Source organism: Melopsittacus undulatus, chromosome Z, assembly GCF_012275295.1.
Source record: "Melopsittacus undulatus isolate bMelUnd1 chromosome Z, bMelUnd1.mat.Z, whole genome shotgun sequence".
NCBI lineage: Eukaryota > Metazoa > Chordata > Aves > Psittaciformes > Psittaculidae > Melopsittacus > Melopsittacus undulatus.
This window is the reverse complement of record NC_047557.1, coordinates 15,787,209-15,809,082: the sequence shown is the minus strand read 5'-3', so window position 1 is coordinate 15,809,082 and position 21,874 is coordinate 15,787,209. Positions and strand designations below refer to the sequence as shown.

Sequence of the window (21,874 nt, the reverse complement as noted above, 5' to 3'; positions counted from 1 at the left end):
TTTCTGGAGAGCATGGTCTTATTGCAGTCTGTAGAAAAACGAGTGGTGTCAACTGCATGAATGAGGTGATCTGATTCTGTTGTACTTCAGCGTCAGCTTCTTGCAAACTCACTAAAGACCTATACATGGTCCAGGCACAGTGACCTGATCTCTTGCCATATGGAGGGAGGCCAACAGGTAGCTTATAACATCTGTGGATTGTAATTGAGCTGTCCCCAGGGTGGATGAGGAAAATTTTGCTTCAGGAACCTGAGAAAATTGATAGCACGAGCAAAGGCTTCAAAGACACAGAAGCACAAACTCGCTTTAATAGAGAAAACAAGTGAAGATTTTATTTATTCCTTAATGAGAGTCTTCTCCATGAACTTGCTTAAAAGAAGAAAGCAGTTTCTCTTAGGGGTGAAATGACTAGTGGTATCTAATGTATTTGAGACATTACTTCTCACTGTTCGCTGCAAAATTACAGTGTGATTAAGAGGGCTGAAGTAAGGAAAATAAATTATATTATTAAATACAATTTGAAGATCATCTGCCTGTTTTTCCCAGTACAGTCCTTTTATCAGAAAAACTTGTGCTGCAGGTTTTTTTATCTTGATAAAAACCATAGCAATTTTTGTTTTCATATGGGCTCCTTACTTCACCATAGAGGAAGTGGAGAGGGTGAGTATCTTATATTTGATACATAAAGCATCTAGACTTACAGGGGGAAAAAATTAACTCAAACTTATCTGTCAACTGGACTAGGTTTTGTCCTTTTTAGAGCTTTTGGGAGGGGATTTAACTATGTAGTATTTGCAAGATATGAGAAGCCAAATTTCCTGCTTGGCACAAAACATTCTAACTTTTGGAGTGCTGCTTTTTTATTTCAGAGATGTGAAACATATGCTTCTGAAACTAGTAGAATTGAGATCAAGTAACTGGGGTAGAGTTCATGGATCTTCTGCACATACAGAAGCTACCCCTGAAAATGACCCTAACTATTTTATGGTAAGAACATACAGACACTTCAGTTCCTTAATTGTGAACTTAATTTGATTCATAGACAGTCACATTGCTGAAAGCTACAAACAGCTGTCTCTCTGAATACATATAACTTTCTGTGTAACTTTATTCTTAGAATGAGCCAACATTTTACACTTCTGAGGGTGTTCCTTTCACTGCAGCAGATCCAGGTATGTCAACAGCTTAGCATACCTTTCTTCTCAATCTTTCAAACATTGTAATCAGCTTTGTCCTGTTGAAGTACATAAAAAGTTGTTCTTCAAGTTTCTGAAATTCATGCAAATTAAAAGACAAAATTATGTCTGAATTTCTGATTTTGTGTAGTCCATGCCTTATCCTGCGTTAAAAGAAAATGATAAATATTTGAAATGGAAAGCATGTATTTGAGTTCCTATCACTCAGAAGAATTTGTGCCATAGTTCTCAGCAGTTGATCTCCCCAAAAAGCCAGAAATCTTCAAGTCAATTTTTGTTTGTTCTTAGTAGCAAAAAGGTTTGTTTCTTCCTTGGTTTCCTTGTTTTCTGTTATCTGAGCACAGTGTGGCATGAAATCTTTTGCAGCAGTCTGTGGCTGGGAAGTTAGGTATCATTCTTAAAGGTTGGTTCATGTCGTGAGAAACACAGTAGCAGGAAGGTTTTTTTTCTATAAAATGTTTCATATCATGGTTTCCTTGAAAAGGTTATTTTCCAATCATACAGATATACGGTAATTTAGAGGACTAGTTTTATGTATTATTCAATCTCATTTTTGCTTTGCCAGATTATCAAGAAAAATACCAAGAGCTGCTTGAAAGAGAGGACTTTTTTCCAGAATATGAAGAAAATGGAACATACCTGCCAGGACCTGGAGATCCGTATGTTTTCTTTTTGAGTGATAATTTTCTCTTTTTTTTTTTTTTAGTACCAGTTCTTTTTACTGCAGACTCAGAAATCCAGTCTTGTCAAAAATAAAACTAAATAATTATTATTTAGCTCTACAGTGGAGGTTAGCTGTTTTGTAATCACACAAATTTTAAACATTTTCTATTTATCCAACTGAGCGGGGTAATTAGAATTCAGATATTCATATCCATGTACAAACAAACTCTTTCCTGCATTATAAATAAATAAATAAATTTGCAAGCGAAATGTAGCATCAGACTTTCAAGTGCTGGTAGTGAGACAAACTGAATTCACTTGAGTGATGTGGATGAACATCCCAGCTAGAGATGATTACAAAATTTTCAGTCTCTCAACATTTGTTACATTTCTTTCCTTAGGGTAACTAGTATTCCTTCAATGGTTATTCAGTATTCCTTTGGAATTAAGGTTTCATATATCAACAAAAAAAGGAATGCAGGTTTTTATATAAATGGATTCTTTGACTAGTGTGCATCCAAGGCGGTGGGTGTACTAGGATGAACTAGGATGCTGACCAGCCAAAAAAATAAGCTAATATGATGCTCACTATGGTTTCTTGAAATTGATCAATACAGGTGCATTATTAAATTTTATGAAGCTTGGTTAACATTACTGCACTTACTAGCATCTTCGGGAACTATTTCTGTTTTCAGACTGTGGACAGTGTAAGACGATCCAAAATGGTGACAAGCGCTGTCGCTATTTATACTGTACCCATGCTGCTTTGAGGTTTCTATTTATTTGTTTTCTCAGTTACCCATGTTTTTTTCCTTTTCAGCCCCTTTAGGAAAATGTCATAGTTAATAGCTATTTACAGAGCTGTGTTTTACTTTGACATCTACATAAATGTTTCTGAAAAGCTGTACTTTAATGTCTTTGGTGATTTAATTTATTTTTTTTTTCAGGTATTTTGATGACATTGATGATGAGATGGATCCAGAAATTGAAGAGGCGTATGAAAAATTCTGTCTAGAATCAGAACATACGAAAAAATAGTGAGATGTTATACATTAATGTTAGTTTATTAAGCCACTTTATGGTTAGAATTCATGGGGATAAAAACATTTGTACCAAAACAGGGAGCTTGAGTTTCTCCAAGTACTAAAGTACACAATTTTCATTAACAGAAACTGCCAAAAATTGTAAACTCATGCCCTGTATCTGAAAATGTTGTGTATATAATCATAGTTTATTTTATGTACAGGTATATGAACAATGTTTTGGCTGCAATAAAAATTATTTTAAAATTATCATAACTGAAATTACAATCTAATGGGGAATTATTCCATAAAATTTACTTGAGAAAAAGGGGAAGAATAACTTGATCTGAATTTAACTGCTTTCTTGCTTGTTCCAGTATACATTGGGTATTTACTCACCCTTTTTGAAGACACCCATATTTATTGGCTTTTTTTTCCCCTAAAAAGCATGATTCAAAACCAGTTGAGTCTTGGGTTTGGGTTTGTTTGGGTTTGTTTTTTTTTGGGGCGGGGGAGTTTTTATTTTTGTTTTCCCCTGTAGATGACAGCCATGAGAAGTGATTTGTGTAGGTTTTGTTTTGTGGGAAATTTTGTTTTGTTTATTTCCTTTTTTTTTTTTTCCCCAAAACCTGTACGGATGAGGTCCAGATTCTTTTGGCTTTTTTTTTCTCCCCTGGTGCAAACACATTCTATGTTCATAAGTGAGAAAGCAAGCAGTATTTTGGACGTTGGGTGCTTTCAAGGTCTTTGGTTTAGATAAGCTTATTTTCAACTTCTACAAGCAAAAACTAGCCTTTAATTTGCGGTGTTATTCAAGAGCATACAAATGTAGTTATGTTTTAACCCATGCTTCTCAAGAGTTTGTGCAGTGCTCAATATAGAGTTTGGTTTTCTTTCAATGTATCTAACATGTCTGACCTGGTTAACTCTTCTAACTTACTTTATTCTTCTAATTTTATGTAGTTTAATTTTGTAGTTGGAGTAAATTCATGTATTTCATTAATGTCAACATTCTGAAGCCAGCTGCTCTTCTTTTGACCCCATATAATCATGTTACCTTTCCTAGGATACTCTGTTATTGTTGTTGCCAAACTCAGTTGTACTGTTTCCTGTTATCTGTTACTGGTTAGATGGAGTAGAATCCCTTACCAAAAAAAAAAAATTAAAAAAAATAAAATAAAAAAAATATCCCAAAAGTTAGCAACTATAAAGAACACATGGTTGTAAATATGCATGTAAATAATTCTGGTAATATTTCACTGTTACTTGTTTGATTAAATAACTTGTGCATCTGCTATGAGTGAGCACTGACTCTTTTCTTTCTGTTCATTTAACATACTTATTTAGGTTGGGATTTTGGAAAATAAAACTTAACCAGCTTTGTTTCCTTTGGTATAATTTCACTACATTTTTTGCTTAAAAATAAAAAAAGTTACTTTTTTGTCCTTTTTCTATCTCCCCTTTACCTAATAATCCTATTTTTCTTTAGACAGTTGCAGAGAGTATTATCTTTTAATACTCATTGGAAAAATAAAATTTATCAAAGAGCAGTATGGTCATAAGAACTATTAGCATTTCAGAATCTCTAGAACAAAATGCAGAATCTAGAAAAGTGAAAATTAAATTAGATTCTTCTTACACACCCATTCTCAAATGTTTAGTGTGTTTTACATACAAAAATTTGAATCCAAATACAGGTTGGACTTCCACTGACTTTACAGGCAGATGTCTTGTGGAAAACATATTTACTCAAACATTGAAGTCCCAAGGAACAAGTATTCATATATCCATTATAGTAAACTAATAGTGTCTTCAAGGGACTCCACTTTGTGTTTTAGTTTTGTATCTTTTGTAGTGTCTTTTTGTCTGTAATGTAGCTGTCGGACTCCAGTTGTATACCCTGTCAGCTTGTGGAGACAGCATGTCTTACCCGTAGGTAAGAAATAGGGCAAGTCATCCTGTACAAAAATGGTGGGGACTAGGAACTGGAAGAATGAAGCAATTTGGTTCAAAGTTTGCAACATAAGATTTGCCTTCCACCAGGAGTGCTGACTGGTGACAAAGTGACACTTCTTTTCAAAGTAGTGGCAGTGGTGGTGGTCTCTGCACATAGGAAGCTTTGTAAGATTTTTTTTTAAGGCCATACTGGAGAAAAATTTAGTTTTAACTCTGCCACTGCATAAGGAAGACAGGATAATCTTGGCCTTAAACACTTGACAACCTTACTTGTCTTAAGCCTCACAGGAGTGACGGTGGAATGAGATGTGAGAGAGCAAAGCCAGCAGCACGTTTTGCATCATCATAATCACCATTTCCTGCTTGTCTGCCTGCTTTTAACTGCCAGTAGTTCTGTGCATGACAGAGATGAGTCTTGAGAGGTTTTAAAGACTTTAAAATTCACCTGAATTTTCAAGCTCTCTTTGTGTTTCTCATCCACAAGTTTCTGAACCATAAATTGCAGATAAATAACACTTAAAAAGATTTCTTTACGACATAATGGTAAACCAGTGAAGGTACAGAAGCATGGAAAGCAAACTTCGGGAGAGAAGTGAAGCAAAATTCCTCAGCACTGGTTCTGAAAAGAAACAGACTTTGCCTCCAAATTCAAGCATGTGACCAAGCTTCACACATTAGAAAACAATATTTGCCATTCCAGACAAATCATTTCTGATTTAACAAAAATGTTTAGTATTTGAAAATCGCACCCTGCTTGAAGTAATTTCAAACTTGTGGCTTTTCATGTGGTTTGCTTTTGAGCGAGAGTTACATATTTAGATATTGAGTCAACTTTTTCATGGTAGTTTCCTTTCAAATCTGCTAATCTTTTGAGTTTGGGTTGGGGTTTTTTTGTGCTTGGGTTTGGTTTTGATTTGGGGTTTGTTGTTTGGGGTTTTTTTTTTTGTTTATTTGGGGTTTGGGTTTTTTTGGGGTTTTTTTAGGGCTTTTTTAGGAAAACAGTCACTGGGTTTCTGAATGTTGGGTTCAGTTAATTGTAGCACTACAGAAACAAGCAAGACTAGCTCAGCTATGTCCTGTATCACAAATAATACATAGCAGGGATTTTATTTTCTGTTTAAATAAAATAATCCATTATGGCAATGAATGTTTGTGACAGTCCGGTTTGTAACAGTTGCTTTTATTTCTCTCTCAGACAGTACTTTCTTACTACATTCTGCTTCTCTTTCCTATCAGCAGCTCAAGTGTGCAGCTTCTCCCATCTGCACTGTAGTTCTAATCACACAGTTTATACCCGTGAACTGCACTAGCTGATGCAGCAAGACAAAATGATACTCTCACCAGAAGTCAGGGAAAGCAGCGCAGTGTTTCATGAACTGCTCATTTGCCACCTCTGCTTCAGCCTGCATGACCTACTGCCACAGTTCCTGTGCTGAGGGTTTTGGCCACCACAGTTGTCAGTAACACACAATGCATCGTCCATGAATAATGAAGAGTAATAAAGGATTTTGTAATGCAGACACTTAATATGGAAACTTGCTTCAGGCAAGGACAATGCAGGATAATAGTCATTAAAAAGGGTATTGCAAACAGAAGCAGACTGACTGATGCATAGCTGTGTCTGTAGCCACTTCACTGGGTGTTGATCTACTCTCTGTGAGAAAGAATGGAGATCTGTACTGAATGCAATTAGGCATAATTTTTAAATGCACCTTTGGGAAGTTAATCTTTCAGTCCCATTCAGCTAGGGCTTCTGCAACCCAGTTCTGAGTACATGGATACCTGTTAGGTTTCCCTGCCCTGGAAATGCATAAGTGCACAGGAGCAGTGACCAGACAGTTACTTAAATATAACCTGTCTTCAGGATATGTGGCAGATTGGGCCATTGGCCTCCTCGTTTTCCAGAGTTGATCCTGTGGGAAGACACCCACAGCTCTTGTACAGTAGCTGGTGTGCTACATGGGGAGGCAGGAATGTGCTGCTGCTGCTGCTGCTGCTGTGCTCCAGGTAGCCCTGCTCTGTGTCAGGGCACTTGCTGAACAAGGTCTATCTTAAAGCACAGGTACAGGTCTCAACATAAAAGGGCCTGGGGGTGCTGTCTGACAGAGCTGAACATGATCCAGCTTGTGCCCAGGCAGCCAAGAAAGCCAACAGCATCCTGGCTTGTAACAACAATGGTGTGGCCAGCAGGGCCAGGGCAGTGATCATCCCCCTGCACTGGGCACTGGTGAGGCTTGTGGCTCAAATCCTTTGTTCAGTTCTGGGCCCCCACTACAAGAGAGACATTGAGGTGCTAGAGCTGGTTCAGAGAAGGGCAATGGAGCTGGTGAAAGGCCTGGAGCACAGGTGTGATGGGGAACCGCTGAGGGTGAGAAGGCTCAGGGGGGATATTATGGCACTCTACAACTACCTGAAAGGAGGATGGAGAAGGGTGGGCCACTGGTCTCCCCTTACCCAGTAAAAAGTTACAGGACAAGAGGAAACAGCCTCAAGCTATACCAAGGGAGGCTTAGGTGGATATTAGGAAAAATTTATTTTCTGAGAGGGTGCTCAGGCATTGGAACAGGCTGCCCAGGGCAGTGCGGGAGTCGCTGCCTCTGGAAGTGTTAACAAACCGTGTAGCTGAGGCCCTCAGGAGTTTTAATGGTGGACTTTGCAGTCTCGGGTAATGGTTGGACCTGATGACCTCAAAGGTCTTTTCCAACTTAGCCGTGATTCTATACAGGTAAATAGGTTTCTTTCTATAATCTTGGCCTTTGTGCTGCTAATCTTCATCTCCGGAGCAGCAAAAAGACACTTGTGTTTCCAGCAGGTAATAACAAACCCGAACAAGTGGAAAGGGACACCCCGTGTATTCCCACCCACCTGTTCGACGGACGTGCGTATAAACCGGCTCACGCTTCCGACCGCTGCCCTGCAGGCAGGAGCACGCAGCCGCCCCGCCCAGCCCCGCTGTGTGGCCGGTGAGCTCGGCCCACGCCCCATCCCTCGCTTCCCGCCCGGCTGAGGCGGCAGCCGTGGGTTGGGCCTTTCCAGTTGCTGGTGCAGGGCTGCGGCCCGCGCTGCGCCGCCGCGGCCATGGCGGAGCGGCTGATGGTGCTGTACGGGGACGACTCGGCGGAGGTGCACTACGCGGGAGGGGGACCGCCTGCTGCTGTCGCCCTGCGGCTGCGAGTACCGGTACGAGGCGGCGCCGTCCGCCGCTTCCCACCAGCTGCAGCCGGCCCAGAACACCCGGCAGCGGACCGCCTTCTGCCGCAGCGCTCACCGGGTACGCTGGGGTCGCGCCCCACTGTTCCCTGTGCTCCTGGCCTTGATGTGCAGTCCCGGGCCGGTGTCGAGATGCTTTCTCGGAGCTTCCCTCTGGGTTCTGCTCTGCCGTGCCGTGGAGGGCGAGCGCGGGTTCCGGGGAGTAGCCGTGGTGCGGAGTGCCTGGGGTGCGGTTTTTTCTGCTCCCAGCAAAGTTCCTCTGTGTGAACGGCTGGGATCCTCTCAGCCTCTGCTGCAAAACAGAAGACATAAAATCAGCTTTAAACGTCATCAGTGTGTACAAAAACCCGTAACAGTCTTGTCTTGGTTTGTTTTTCTCTGCACTTCAATAGGAACGACTTATACGAGCTCTAGATTTCCGGAACAGGTTCTCTTCTCGCCCATACTTACCTTCACGTGTTATATCTCCAGAAAGAAAAAAGGTGAGAGTTACACATATAATGCTGTTGTACAATGGACATCCCTAGGAGCCTGACAAGGTGGACTCCAATAACTTTACATGCCTGTGTATGATGAGTACAGGCCTTGATGTACAGAGGACAGTTTAGTGAGTGCAGCTAACAACTTTAAAATACTGCTAGTTTTAGTTACAGTTTCAACAGTTTATTTAGTCCTCTCTGCACATCTTTTGTAGTCAAACACCAAAGAGTTCATTTACTCATAGTGATTTACGGAATAGAACTTCATAACTCACAAAAAGTTATAAAGCAGGTATGTTTATTGCAGCGCCAGTGTGAGGGGGATTGCTCCTCCTTAACTCGTGCACCAAGAGCCTAACAAGCTGGATATTATTACACACAAGCATACATATTCATTAGATTTTACAAGCATAGGAGGAGATTATTACAGTTAGTTCCCATTAATACCATTCTCCTCCTCTCTACACCTGTGCACTGCCATCTGGTGGTCTTGGGCCTTCTGGATGAAGTATGCAGTCTTCCTCGCTGTGCACTTTTCACCCTTGGTGCAGTTTCCCCAGCTAGCAACCTCAAGTCTTATAGGGCCTAGCTGAAACAGATTCTTGTTAGTCATCTTCTTGAGGGAAAAGGGTCCCTGATTTTAAACTGTGTGTTTCAGCTACCTATTCTGTTCTGAGTTATAGTTTAACCACAAGACTAGCAAGAAAAAGAACATACCTGTTCCCTATACTAAGTTAACACAATCAATACATAGTTTGGAGAAAACTCTCAACCCTTTCCTTAGTCCGTTACTATTCCTTGCATCAATAGTAAGATTAAAACCTAGGGGTTTGTACATATGCCAGAATGAGCTGTTTTATATATTGTCCTTTCTTGCGCTGAAAACCTGCCAGGGAAGACTGGGTGACATAAGGCAGTGGTTTCTGAGAGCTGTCACATTCAAGCATCCCATTGTTTCTGCACTGCAAACACCTTTGTAACTCTGGAGGCTGCAGGAGGGCAGGGGCAGTGTTTACTCTAGGAATGCTATTCCAGGTCTGGCTGAGGTCCATCCAGAGACCCCCATTCCTCTTTCTAGGAGCTCCCCTCTAGGTTCCCACTGAACACATGTGTACATGCTATGGTGGGACTCTTAAGGCAACTTTAAGAGCCCCACCGAGTGTTAAAACTTCATTAGTAGCATACTTAATGATAACATTTAGTTCCTGAAAACACAGTATCACTACTTACTTAGCAGTAGGCTGATGCTCTGTCATTAGCACATGTGGGTCACACTTGAGACAAGAAGGCACAAAATAAAATACAAACCTTTGTAAATAAGTAGAATCAGGTCTAAGTAATGTTAAGTTTGATGGTGTTGTAACAGTAGCAATGGGAAAATAACTAAGATACATATTTCACAGGAAAAAAAAGAAATAGTGTGCAGCTAGAGAACATAATGAGAATCCTTGTATAAGATAAACCATTGTAGTTGATGTAGTTTTAGGTCCTTATGACCTTAGTACAAATTAAGTGTAAGAAAAGCAGGATGGAAAAAACAGGATGTGTAGATAAAGAGTATCTGAAACTAGCAGATGTCCAGGATGGGCCTGCAGCTAAGCTACCTGACAAGTAGAAGGACAGGATGATTATGTCTGCAGTGTTACCAAACCAATTAAGCTGGTGTAAGCATTATCTACTGCACGTGCTTCAGAGAGTGCCAGGAGTGATGAAGATTGCTGGAAGAAGAAAACGACCCCCCAAAAGACCACTACCACGTTGTTATGTGCATGTGAAAATGGGTGTGGAATTATGTCAAGTGATTCTCGGAGGGTTAATGAATACGTATGGAATTTAATGAATATGCATGTTAAGCAACAATATAATCACAGTTTGAGGTTTGGCTGAGACACATTAGGAGGAGCTATCCCCTGTGTCTCCCAGCGCTGCAATAAAGAATACCTGATTGTCAACTTAAACTTGTTTGGTGAGTTCCCTTGAGATTTCTCTGAATCACTTTCCACTCTCCCCCAGGCCAGTATCTTCTGAGCATGGTTGGGCCTCTAGATGCTTCCTAACTTTAGAGCTTTCACTTTCAGGGTGCTGGGGGTAAATTTCCCAGCCCATGGGAACTGTTTATTCAACTGTTGTTTTTCTTAAAGCAAAAGAGGTTTTTCTGTAGTTCTTAAGATTGTACTTCTTTGGTAATTCACCGCTAGCTGTGTCCTCTTTTCAACTAATGCTCATTATTTCCAAAGCTTTGCTACTTCCCATGCTCAGCAATCCATTATAGCAAGGTAACAATTACCAAGCTCTAGTTCACTCAGCATGTTTCCCATAATAATGTGTTAATGAGCCTAATGGGCCAGCCTTGGAGCCTCCCACAGTTACCATAGGATACAGTTACTCCAAGGCCTATGGCTTTACTAGTAGTAACTGTACTTTTACTGGCCACTGGGTATGAAAACAGTTGCACTGTGTTACTGTGCTTATGCTTGAATTCCAAACTCTATAGTATAGTTTACTTAGGCTCTGCTTTGGCCACACCTAACCATCCCCATCTCTAGACAGCTTGAAGAGAGGGATGTTGTCAGTAGTATGGGCCTGTTCAGAACTGCAAATAGTACTTACAATGCCAGACTTTTCCAATGCTGAGCCAAAGCGTGATTAGGGCTGAAACATATTTGATTAAAGGTCAGTCAGATGTGACAAAGCTGATTAAACTGAGATAAAACAAATTATGAGGAATGCAAATACTTATTTGCTAAGGGTTTTTTTTTTGCGTCTTATTTGGGAGGGTTTCCATTTCTGTTCTTATCTTGGATCCAGTGCTTTACCTGAAGTCTTCAATTCAGAGCAGGCTAATGAATGATCAGGTATGAGGCCAATACAAAGGAAAATACTTAATTTTTAGGGCAGAACTTTTTGCAGATGGCTAGAAAGGCACTCTCTGTCTTAGGATGTTTCTAGTTTCAGAGGGTGATTAGTGTATTTTCCAAACCTACAATTTGGGGAAAGCCTTAATCTGGGGTTTGAGATAGATACAGTGCTTGTCTGGAGTACTTTGTTGAAAATCAGCTGCTTTGTTTTTGTAGAAGGGGTAGCACAAGGCCATCTGGTGTGAAAATGTTTTGTTTGTTTTTGAACGAAAGTGCTAATTGAAGCAGCAAATCTGTACTTGAGTATCACAGCACCAAGATGAGGCTACTCTTTTGAGATTTTCCAAATGTTATAGAAGCCTAAAATCCTTATTATATTTTACCCACATCCTACCAGTAGCAGTGTAACCAAAACTGCATTGCTGCAGCAAAATGTTTTTAATAAATTTCCATTTTGGTAAGAACATGTAAATACATGTTACATGACAGTTTACAGGCTTACCTTAATCTTATAAACAGAAGATTTCAGAGCACATGGGGGTTTAATGTACACAGTTTTGATGTGGGCTTTCCATGAAGTGTACCATTAACTGATGCAATTGAGATAATTTAGGCTCTCATCAGTGTTTATTGAGAAGCATACTGAAACAAATACCTTCCATCTGTGGGCAGTTGTGCCTGGTCCAGCTGGCCATGTACCTTACCAGTTTATGAATGCATATTAATTAAAACATTATTGCTAGGTAGGACTCTGTTAGAAGGCAGCAGATACAAAAATGAGATATTTTGCCTCTGCTTGAGTACATGTGTGCAAATAAATGCAGGAATAATGTTTCTTGCTATGTATCACCTTGCAGGACTGAATTCATTTAAATGTAATCCTCCATTGCAGATTGTGGGAAGCAGGGCATTTTTATCTTGCTGGATACTCCAGTTCTTTTCTTTGTTTAGATTATTTTCAGGGATATCTTAGAAATCAGATGGCCTGACCCTGCTACAGCTAATCTGACAAGATGTGCAGATAATGGCAGTGTGAAGATCTCATCAGTAGATGCTTATGCGCACCTTTACCTGTCAGAATTGCAGCAGGAATTCACAGTGGAGTTCTTATGCAAAGTCAGCCAGCCATCTGCAGCATCCCTACACTCCTCTGAAAAGAACAGCAACTATCAAACCAGAGATCAGTATGGAAAATCAAGAAAGAATCCTGTTGCTGAAATGTCATTGAAACAAATGAGAATAGAGGGTAAGAAGAATGACCAAGGTTGTGCTGAAGGTAAATACAGAGAACCAACCAATTCAGAGGACCAAAGAGACACAGATGGAGTCCCTTTGTTCTACACAAATCACTCTTGTGAATACATGTGGGTTACACAGTGTTGGTCTGTCTCCTCCTACCCAGAAGAATGGAAATACCCTTTGTCATTGGCACTGATGTGCTACAACTTAAACATTGCTAAGAAGGTAATAGAGACATGTGAGAAGAAGAACAGTCCATCTATGGAAACCGATGTTTTAATAGACCCTGGAACAAAGAAAAACAGTTTCTCATTTACCTACGGCTTTGCCACTCAGTTGCAGAGCCCCACACTTACACAGGTAATTTGTTTACTTCATAGTTGTTGACACATTTTGAAATTTGTAATTTGGAACTTCACCCTCTAGCAAAAATAACTGAATTCTAGCTGTAAAAGATTTTTTTAAAAATTACTATAGTAGCATTTATTTTTTTTTAGGAACTTCTTGAGACATGAAGTTTGTGAAACTAACATTCTATATCCTACTGTAATTAGAATATAGGAATTAGTCCAGAGAAAAGTATTCTTTATATTTCTGATATGCCATACAACTATGCAAAGGAAAAAGAGAATACTGAAAAAAGAACACAGTTTTTGGGTCTGTTTGGTGTGGTTTCATTTTTGAGAAGGTAATACTTCTGAGTTGTGCCAGAGGCATATGCTTTCTGTCAGCACCGCTAAAAATAATTAAACAAAAGAAAAGAAAACCTTTGTAGGCTTGAGAAAATTAATTTGGTAACTAATATGGGTAACTAAGCAATTGGAGGAATCTGAAAATACCTAGTTTCTTTTCCTTTAATAAGTGTGCATCCATCTGTTCTTGGTACAGAAATGATCAGCAGCACATAAAGAAAAAACCTGACCTTCAGCCTTACTGAAGCATTTGTTGTATTTTATACAGGTGGACTTTCTGTGACTTCTTTCAGAATGAAGACATTGAAAAGTATTCATGCCCTCAGCTAATTCAAATTGTATGGTGGCAGGGTGTTTTTTACAGGTATGTTGGAGATCTTGAGTTTCATCTTTGAAAGACTTTACAGAAATTAAGCTTTAAGATGCCTTACTTTTCCCTTTCTCACTCTTTGAGATACTACACACAATCTTCATGTAAGAGTCTGTTCATTTCTGCTCTTCATTGGACTTCAGATTTTCTGGTACAGTGTATTTCCAGGTCTGAAAGTGGGTATGTCTGAAATAATCAATCTGAAATCATGTTTAAGGCTTTTAAAGTAGTGATCTGATTTTAGAATCATAGAATAGTTAAGAGTTGGAAAGGCCCTTAAGATCATGTAGTTCCAATCCCCTGACATTGGCAGGGACAACTCAGGGTTGCTCAAGGCGCTATATAAGAGTTCTTAACGGTTTACTGGACAGCTGGAGCTCCCACTGGGAAAATGGTGCTTGGCTTCTTTAAAAATTACATTGCTGCTTTTGATGCTGAAGATTTCATGCTTTATAAATGCATGGTGACCTATCTTGGTCTTGAATTCTTGGTGACATACATAATTCACATCTTGCAGGCAGCTAAATTGTGGATTTTACTGGTGTATGTTTAAAAAAAAAACAACCAAAAGCTAAACCAGAAATCTTCTTTAGAATTCTTCTTTCCAATCTGTTGTAAAACCTGAAAATTCTACAGTTGCTAGCAGCATCTAAAAGTCTTTGATAAAAACATAATCCGTGTTTAAACCTTTAATCTTTCTGCCCACTCTTCACATTTCTGAGTGCAATTCCTAAATTTTCATCTCATTTCTGAACAAAATGTTCAGCAGCTCTTCAGTACTATACCTCATTTCTTTGGATATGGCGAGTAGCTGCACTTAGTCTTGCAAGTCCCATTACCAAACCGCAGGTACATAACCACAGAGTCACAGAACTGGTCCATTAAATGGCTTTTAGGCTTCTGAGATACCATACAATCACAACAACCATTTATCTTAGGGAAAAATACACAGCTGCAGTGAAAGTGAAGACCTTCAGGTTGTTCAGGAATCATTCTCTGTACACTAGGTAGGGCTGGACCACTAAGAAAATTAAGACTTTTCTCTTTAGAATTGCTGTATTTTGTGCTCAGCAGAATGAGCTGTTGTGATACATTTACCTCAACACAAAGCTTTCCTTAGCTTGTTTAACTCCTGCACACCATGTACACAACCAGACAAAGAGCCTGGCAATGTTAATGTTCTGTGTTGAAAGAAATAATAGGTACATTTCTGGTGTTTGTAAAACAGTAGAAGGTTTCTCATGTAGGAGTCATGTTGAAAATATGTTTCTGCTTAGTGCTTTCTTGAAGTATACCAACCTGTTTTGCTTGGGTAGTGACACAGCATTTAAAATACTTGTTAAAACACTTGTTATTTCTCTCAGATTTATCCATGGTAGGAAAAACATCATAGAAATCTATCCTGGTGATGATTCAGTTCTCAAGTCAGAGGGAGCACTTTTTGGAAATTATTTCATACACTATGCAATCCAGAAAGGAACAAAAAAGGTATAAAACTGTTCTAAAATTTTAAAGTGTTTTCTAAATTCCTTCATGTTAAGCAATTTCCTTATTTTTGAAGACATTTGCCTATGCAATCTGTAGTGAATCAAACAATCAGTTATACAAAAATGAGATTATACTTTCTGTTCCAGAATGTATTTTTATAAGTTACAGATGGATAAGATTTTCTTACAGATAAAAAAATTCTTGTTCATTGTAACATCTGTTTCATGAGCTCAAGTATGCACTGCAGCAGAATTCTATAATGACCATTTCTTACTAATTTAGAAGGGACGTTTAGTCTTTAATATACCAATGAGAGGTTAATCTTTGTGCACTTGGAAATATTTTTCATGGTATAGAGACAGAACCTAGAAGATGCAAGTTCTGTTCTAGATTTGCCACAGACCTTCTGTTCATTGCTGGAGAAATAGTTTTGCCTCTCTCTATATCTTTCTATTGTTAAATTTCCCCAGAATAGACATCCTCTGAAGGCTCATGCAGTGTTTTGTATTCTTAAAGCAGAATTAAGCATCGACTTTGTACCTTTCAAACCAAGCCTGTGACTTGTAGTCAGTCGTAGTTACTCAGTAATGAACTAGTTGACTCTGATAAGTGAACTTCTTGGTCCGTACTGAGTGCATGGAAACCATGCATGTTTCTTCCCTCAGAAGTAGGCTTGAAGAATACAACTGCAGGTCAGTAATTTTCAAGGAGATACTTGTCCATGTTCTGGAAAAATGTGATTACAGGTTCTTTCTGGGAGGTCAGAATTTTCATATATTGCAACCTTTTAATGCTGTTTTCATGCTACAATACTGTAACTAGCTCACCTCCTTCTGCTTCTTACTGCAGAGGGAAGAGAAGATGTATTCGCTCAACAGCCTACCTCCCGATGTACCAGGAAATTCATATTCTATATCCTCAATCATCACTCAGGCAACCAAGTAACTTCAATTTATCTTTGTTATATTAATTCCTCTGACTGTGAAAGGACAGTAGTTAAAATTGCACATAATACATCTTATGCCATGCAGTATAAAAATTAAAGGAGTTTATATTGGCACTAAGTATATCTATAAACTTACAGAAGATCACAACTATTTAGAAGATGTAGTAAGTACTAAATGCTTAATACTTTGTTGGTTTTTTTTTTTCTCAGAATACTTCAGTACTGCTACAAGACTAAACTGTCACTAACTCATAACTATTATCTCTGCTGCTGGAAAATGGTATGTAGCTGAAGATTTATAAATCTTTCAGTGTTACAAGGTTCATTATGCAGGCTATACGGAATAGGACCTAATCTATAGGGAAGAATGGTTAGTGTACCCTTGAAGATCAGAAGATATATATTGGGAACCAATGGCATGCAGTGTAAATGTATATTTGTGAAACAGAAGGCAACTGCATGATAGCGATCTGGTTATGGTCTGGAAAAACAGGTAAATTGAAGATCTGGGAGAGATTCAAGTATCTGAATGATGTATGTAACCTTTCCTCAAGATTTTAATGTATTTGTCTCATTCTAGGTACCTGAGACAGATGGACGAGAAATGTTGCCAATTTTGCTGTATGAAAAGGTTATTCCCAGCATAGGAAGACTCATTGTGTACTCAGATCATAAAGTCCATGCTGCTTTCTGGGATGGGGTGACCTTGAATATGGTCTGGGATTTCAGCTCTTCCTGTAGCAAGATCCAGGTAACTCATGAGTTACAGGGGTAACTATTCTTAAAACTCTTCATGAAAAGTACCACTAGGAAACTAACGAGAACATGAAACAAAAGGTTTGATGCATGTAAAATACAAACTGAAGACTCTGGAGAGATTCATTCACAGCATTTTTCATTTGGATGAGTACAGAAGCTCAAGAGTAGGTTTGTCTCACAAGCTTGTATAGTCATCTAAATGAAAATAATAGGAACTATCTGCAAATACAACCATTAATGGATTGCCAATATTTTAACCAGAAACAAGGGGGAAAAACATTTTAGTGCCTAACAGATGCCTGAGGCAAATGACTGTCCTTTCAAGGAGTCACATTGATCAGCAAAGGGAGTGTTTGGTTTTTATTTCTAATTACCTGTCATTGAGTAAATGGATAGTGAAAATTACTCAGAAAAGTAACCTTGTTCATATAGTATTCCATGTATGCGTTTAAATCTGTTTACTACAGAAGTAAAACGACTATGCAATTTTTGATGAATGGCATTGCAAGAGAAAATTTTATGAGTGTGGAATTCAAGGTTGACTGCTGAGACTTTTGCTTCTGTGCTTTTGCTTATTACCCTGAGGTGACAAGACACAAAAATATGTTAAAGTGTCCGAGGATATCTCTATTTTAGAGTCATAGAATAGTTAGGGTTGGAAAGGACCTTAACATCATCTAGTTCCAACCCCCTGCCATGGGCAGGGACATCTCACACTAAACTATGTCACCCATGTCACCATGATCTGTCCAGCCTGGCCTTGAACACCGCCAGGGATAGAGCATTCACAACTTCTTTGGGCAACCCATTCCGGTGTCTCACCACCCTCACAGTAAAGAACTTCCTCTTTATATTTGTTCTAAACTTCCCCTGTTTAAGTTTTAACCCATTACCCCTTGTCCTATCACTACAGTCCCTAATAAAGAGTCCCTCCCCAGCATCCTTATAGGGCCCCACAATTCATTCAAATTGGTTACAGTTTTCTCCCACACCAGAACAGCAAAAGGAGACATGAAGTAACTGCTTAATCCTCTGCATCCTGGCTTCAGTTCCATTGCTATATATATAAATATGATAGTGTTTTAAGAGATACAGTATAACTTCCTGATGTGAGCTAGCTTGAATCTATATACTCACTCCTGATAAAAGGAGGAAGAACTGAAGATTCTACAGGTTTGGAAACATTTCTGCACACATTTCTGGAAGCAGTTTATTCTTGAATAACCAAATTCTACCCTTAGCGAAACACAGACTATTAAGTATTTAAGGTGGAATGTTCACAGATACTTAATTCTTAAATTGGCATATTATACTTGGCTTTTTTTTTCTTTTTCTTCGGACTGTAGCAGAAAATTAATAATTCTAATTTTCTTTTTCTTCTAAGATAAATGAGGATGTAGGCTGGTGTAAGTTAACTACTTCTGATGGGTTACAGCAGCTAATACAAATAAGTCATCCTGGAATCTATGAAAGGTATAAGTAACTTAAACAAGTTAAATAGAAAATAATTCTGCATAGATCTCTTATATGAAGACATGGTATTTACTGAAAATACATGGGGGGGGGATAACACCAAACACACCATGACAAAAGCTCTGTGTTTCATCAGGCAAAGATTCAGGACCTTTATGGCTCAGTACCTCTGCATGCTATCATTCCATTATGGTTATTCCAGTAATATCTTTTTAGAAAAGTGACTAGAGCTGAAACTTGGCACTTAAATCAGTGGATAAGGATGGCAAAAAAAAAAAAAAAAGGAAAAAAATCCTTGTCCTATATAGAGCTGGTACACAGAAGTGGATAGCACTTTATCAAATTTCTGCTTTATTACAGATACTGACCTCTGCCTGCAGATTGCTTTCTCTAATCTGCTTGCTCTAATTACAGCCTCATTATGGGAACCATTAGAAGCTTACTGTGCTACTTTTCAGCAAGGAGATATTCACAAACAAAAATTAACACTATTCATTACAAATCATACAGCTTTGTTACAATTTTCTGTGACAGCACAGATTTTAATATGAAGGAGATTCTAGACAAAAAGCAGAAATCAAAAATTGGCAAGAGAATCTAGAGAAAAAAGCTAGATTTTGACTCATGTTTTTTTTTCTTCGGATCCAGGTCTGTTGCTTAATGCCTTCAGGGTTTTTTTGCTTGAATTAACACAGTGTATTTCTCATATAAATAACTACTTTTTGTAAATTTTCGTGTTAATGTAGGTACACAAGAACGGCAATAGAATGGTGCAGAAGTTTGAATGAAAGGAAGGAGACTCCTAAGTATACTGAACACTCTGTAACTGAAGAAAATTGGTATTAATCTTTATCCTAAATAATTAACTACAAATAACCTTTATCCTAAATAACTGACCTGTAAATAAGTTGAAAATAAAATTCAAAAGACTAATAAACTTTGAATTTCATAGACTGAATTTCCTAAGGGTCAGAAGTAATAATTTTAAGTCCATTTATTTTTCTTTCAGTGTTTAAAAAGTTAGCTAAATTGAATTCTAGGTGAAGCTTGTTTCATTGTCCTTCTGCCTGTCTTACTTAAAAATCAGAATTATGGTGACTTTGCCAAAGGAGGATTAATGTTACAGAGATAGTATCTTACAAGGTGAAAAAGAGAAACTAGGCTAAGAAAGGCGTCTTTTGACAGAGCACCAAGCAGCTCAAAATAGTACTTTGAACTGCTAAATGACACTTAACATTTCTTGCTAATACATTTGTCCTTTTTATACATGCTACAAAAGTCTCCTGACAGCATATACAAACACATTCTGGTATTAAAAATGTGGGGTTTATAATTTAAAATGATTACACTTTGTATTAAAATTACAGCAGATTCAGTAGCTGATGAAATAAAAATTATATCTGTACATACATTCATATAGCAAAGAGATTGTTTTTAGAGGGAGCCTATATTTTTGGTAACACAACTGATTGACTGATGGCAGCCATTTACTTGAGGTGTGAAGGACAAAAATACAGCTTTTTTTTCACTTGGATTTTGCTCATCTAATTTGTAGTATTGCTGGAAACTATTAAAAAATAAAATCTGCAGTAGAAAATACATTAAGAGAACTTTTCATGATACTACATCATTTAATAATCTATTTTGCACAGGTCTGCTGATGTTGAGCTTGAAAAAATACAGAGATTTCACTGTATCCTTTCTGAAAGCTGTAAAGATTTTTCATTTTTACATTGTTGTTCATCTGCATATTCAAATCTGCATTTTTGATCATCAAAGGCTGTGTATCCTATTATCACCTTTTATTGTTTTACCCACTTCTAAAGATTATCTTATTAAGCCATTTTTTCTTATTTATCCTAAAATAAATCACAAAAAAAATGTGCACTGCCTTAACTTTGCTAACACTCACCTGCTAATCTCTTTTTGAAAGCATGATGATGCAGTTGCCATGGAGCTTGTTGTTACAGCACAGAACCCTTTACTTCACTTTCAATTACCTTAGTTTCACTCCACTGTGTTCAGATAGCTAAAAGAAGTGTGCTGCACTGCCTCTGCTTAAAGCCACTCTTACGATTGTCTTCAAGCCAGGATTCAATTTGAATAGTATGAAAAGTGCTTGCTGTTGAATGTGCAGTGTAACATCACATAGTTTCCTTTCAAGGTAACTTTTGGATAAATCAAAGTCTCAAGACATTTTTTATAAATGTTGTAAACATTTTAGGTTATACACTCTTATTTTTTAGCTTTATGTAATTGCCATTCTATGAATTGTAAGACTTTGCAGAATGATGAATAGGAATCTAGAGAAGTATTTTTCTCATTAGGAGGAAGAGTTTGAGGGTGTTTTTCTTTCCTTAACAAAATAACCTTAGTTTTATTGGATAATAGCAATGTTCTGGAAGGGACATCTGCTGCAAAAACCAATCCATCTGGTATTACTGTCAGAAAAACAGAAAATGAGAGTGAGCCAGAAGAAATCAGTGAAGGGTACGTCCTGGAGGCTTTGGAAAAAACTTCCAAAGTAATTCAGGATATTGAATCTCTGCTTGCAGCTTGTGGGAGGTGAAGCCCCCATGGCTTCATGAAGACCTGTGTTCTGCATCTTCATGGGAGTTGTTGCCATTCTGTCTGAGAAGGCTTCAAGGTGCAAGAGGAATGAAGACTGAAGGCAGAGTGACTGAGTTGCTGTTTTAACACCAGAGTTGCATGTTGTGCATAGACAAAGGAACTGTGAAATAACAGAGCAGAGCTGTATAAATACATCAGGGCTGACCTGGAAGTGCTGGTTTTATATGTATGAATGTCTGTTTGAATCATGTTGTTTTATAGAGGACTGTACAGGGAACTTAAGTTACTGCTCAAGTGGCTAGGGTGGGGATAAGCAGTTTTAACTGTATAAATGTGCTTTTATTTAGACGCATACCCTGAGTAGTCTAGTATTGAATAGAAAGCTTTCCAAATGCTTTCTACTTTATGGTTTTGTAATAAATAAGTATTTAATAAAGTGTCTTCAGTGCTTCCTGGTGCATTTTCTGTTACTGGGTGGTGCACTGTTGTACTGGTGGTGTATAGTGAAAACACACTAGCCTGCTGCTCCAGAGATGAAGATTAGCAGCACAAAGGCCAAGATTATAGAAAGAAACCTATTTACGTGTATAGAATCACACAGTTGGCTAGGTTGGAAAAGACCTTTAAGATCATCAGGTCCAACCATTAACCCAGGCCAAGTCCACCACTAAACTGTATCACTGAGGGCCTCAGCTATAGGGTTTGTGTATACTTCCAGGGGCAGCGACTCCCGCACTGCCCTGGACAGCCTGTTCCAGTGCCTTAGCACCTCCTCTGTGAAGATATTTTTCCCAATATCCAACATAAACCTCCTCTGGTGCAGCTTGAAGCTGTTACCTCTTATCCTATTGCTTGTTACTTGGGAGAAGAGACTGAGCCCCACCTCACTACTACGTCCTTTCAGACAATTCTAGAGAGCAGTAATGTTCCCCCATGAACCTTCTCCAGACTA

The 21,874-nt window shown here is 38.5% G+C and overlaps 2 protein-coding genes across 2 annotated transcripts in view; both read left to right on the top strand.

The window, feature by feature from the left end:
* Positions 1-4,176, top strand: part of PAIP1 (poly(A) binding protein interacting protein 1) — a 29,395-nt gene extending 25,219 nt beyond the window's left edge. Inside the window, 4 exon segments of the mRNA XM_013129760.3 lie at positions 870-987; positions 1,118-1,172; positions 1,762-1,855; positions 2,807-4,176. Of these exon segments, the coding sequence (XP_012985214.1) occupies positions 870-987; positions 1,118-1,172; positions 1,762-1,855; positions 2,807-2,897 (358 nt within the window). The 3' untranslated portion in view covers positions 2,898-4,176.
* Positions 4,177-7,848: 3,672 nt separating this feature from the next.
* Positions 7,849-21,344, top strand: CZH5orf34 (chromosome Z C5orf34 homolog). The gene is given in 14 exon segments (XM_013129791.3): positions 7,849-7,972; positions 7,974-8,108; positions 8,440-8,529; positions 12,336-12,917; positions 12,919-12,983; positions 13,584-13,679; positions 15,050-15,173; positions 16,023-16,114; positions 16,330-16,399; positions 16,700-16,870; positions 18,263-18,351; positions 19,098-19,190; positions 20,004-20,044; positions 20,727-21,344. Coding segments are annotated over 14 exon segments (1,899 nt in total). The 5' UTR covers positions 7,849-7,915; the 3' UTR covers positions 20,921-21,344.
* Positions 21,345-21,874: the final 530 nt, after the last annotated feature.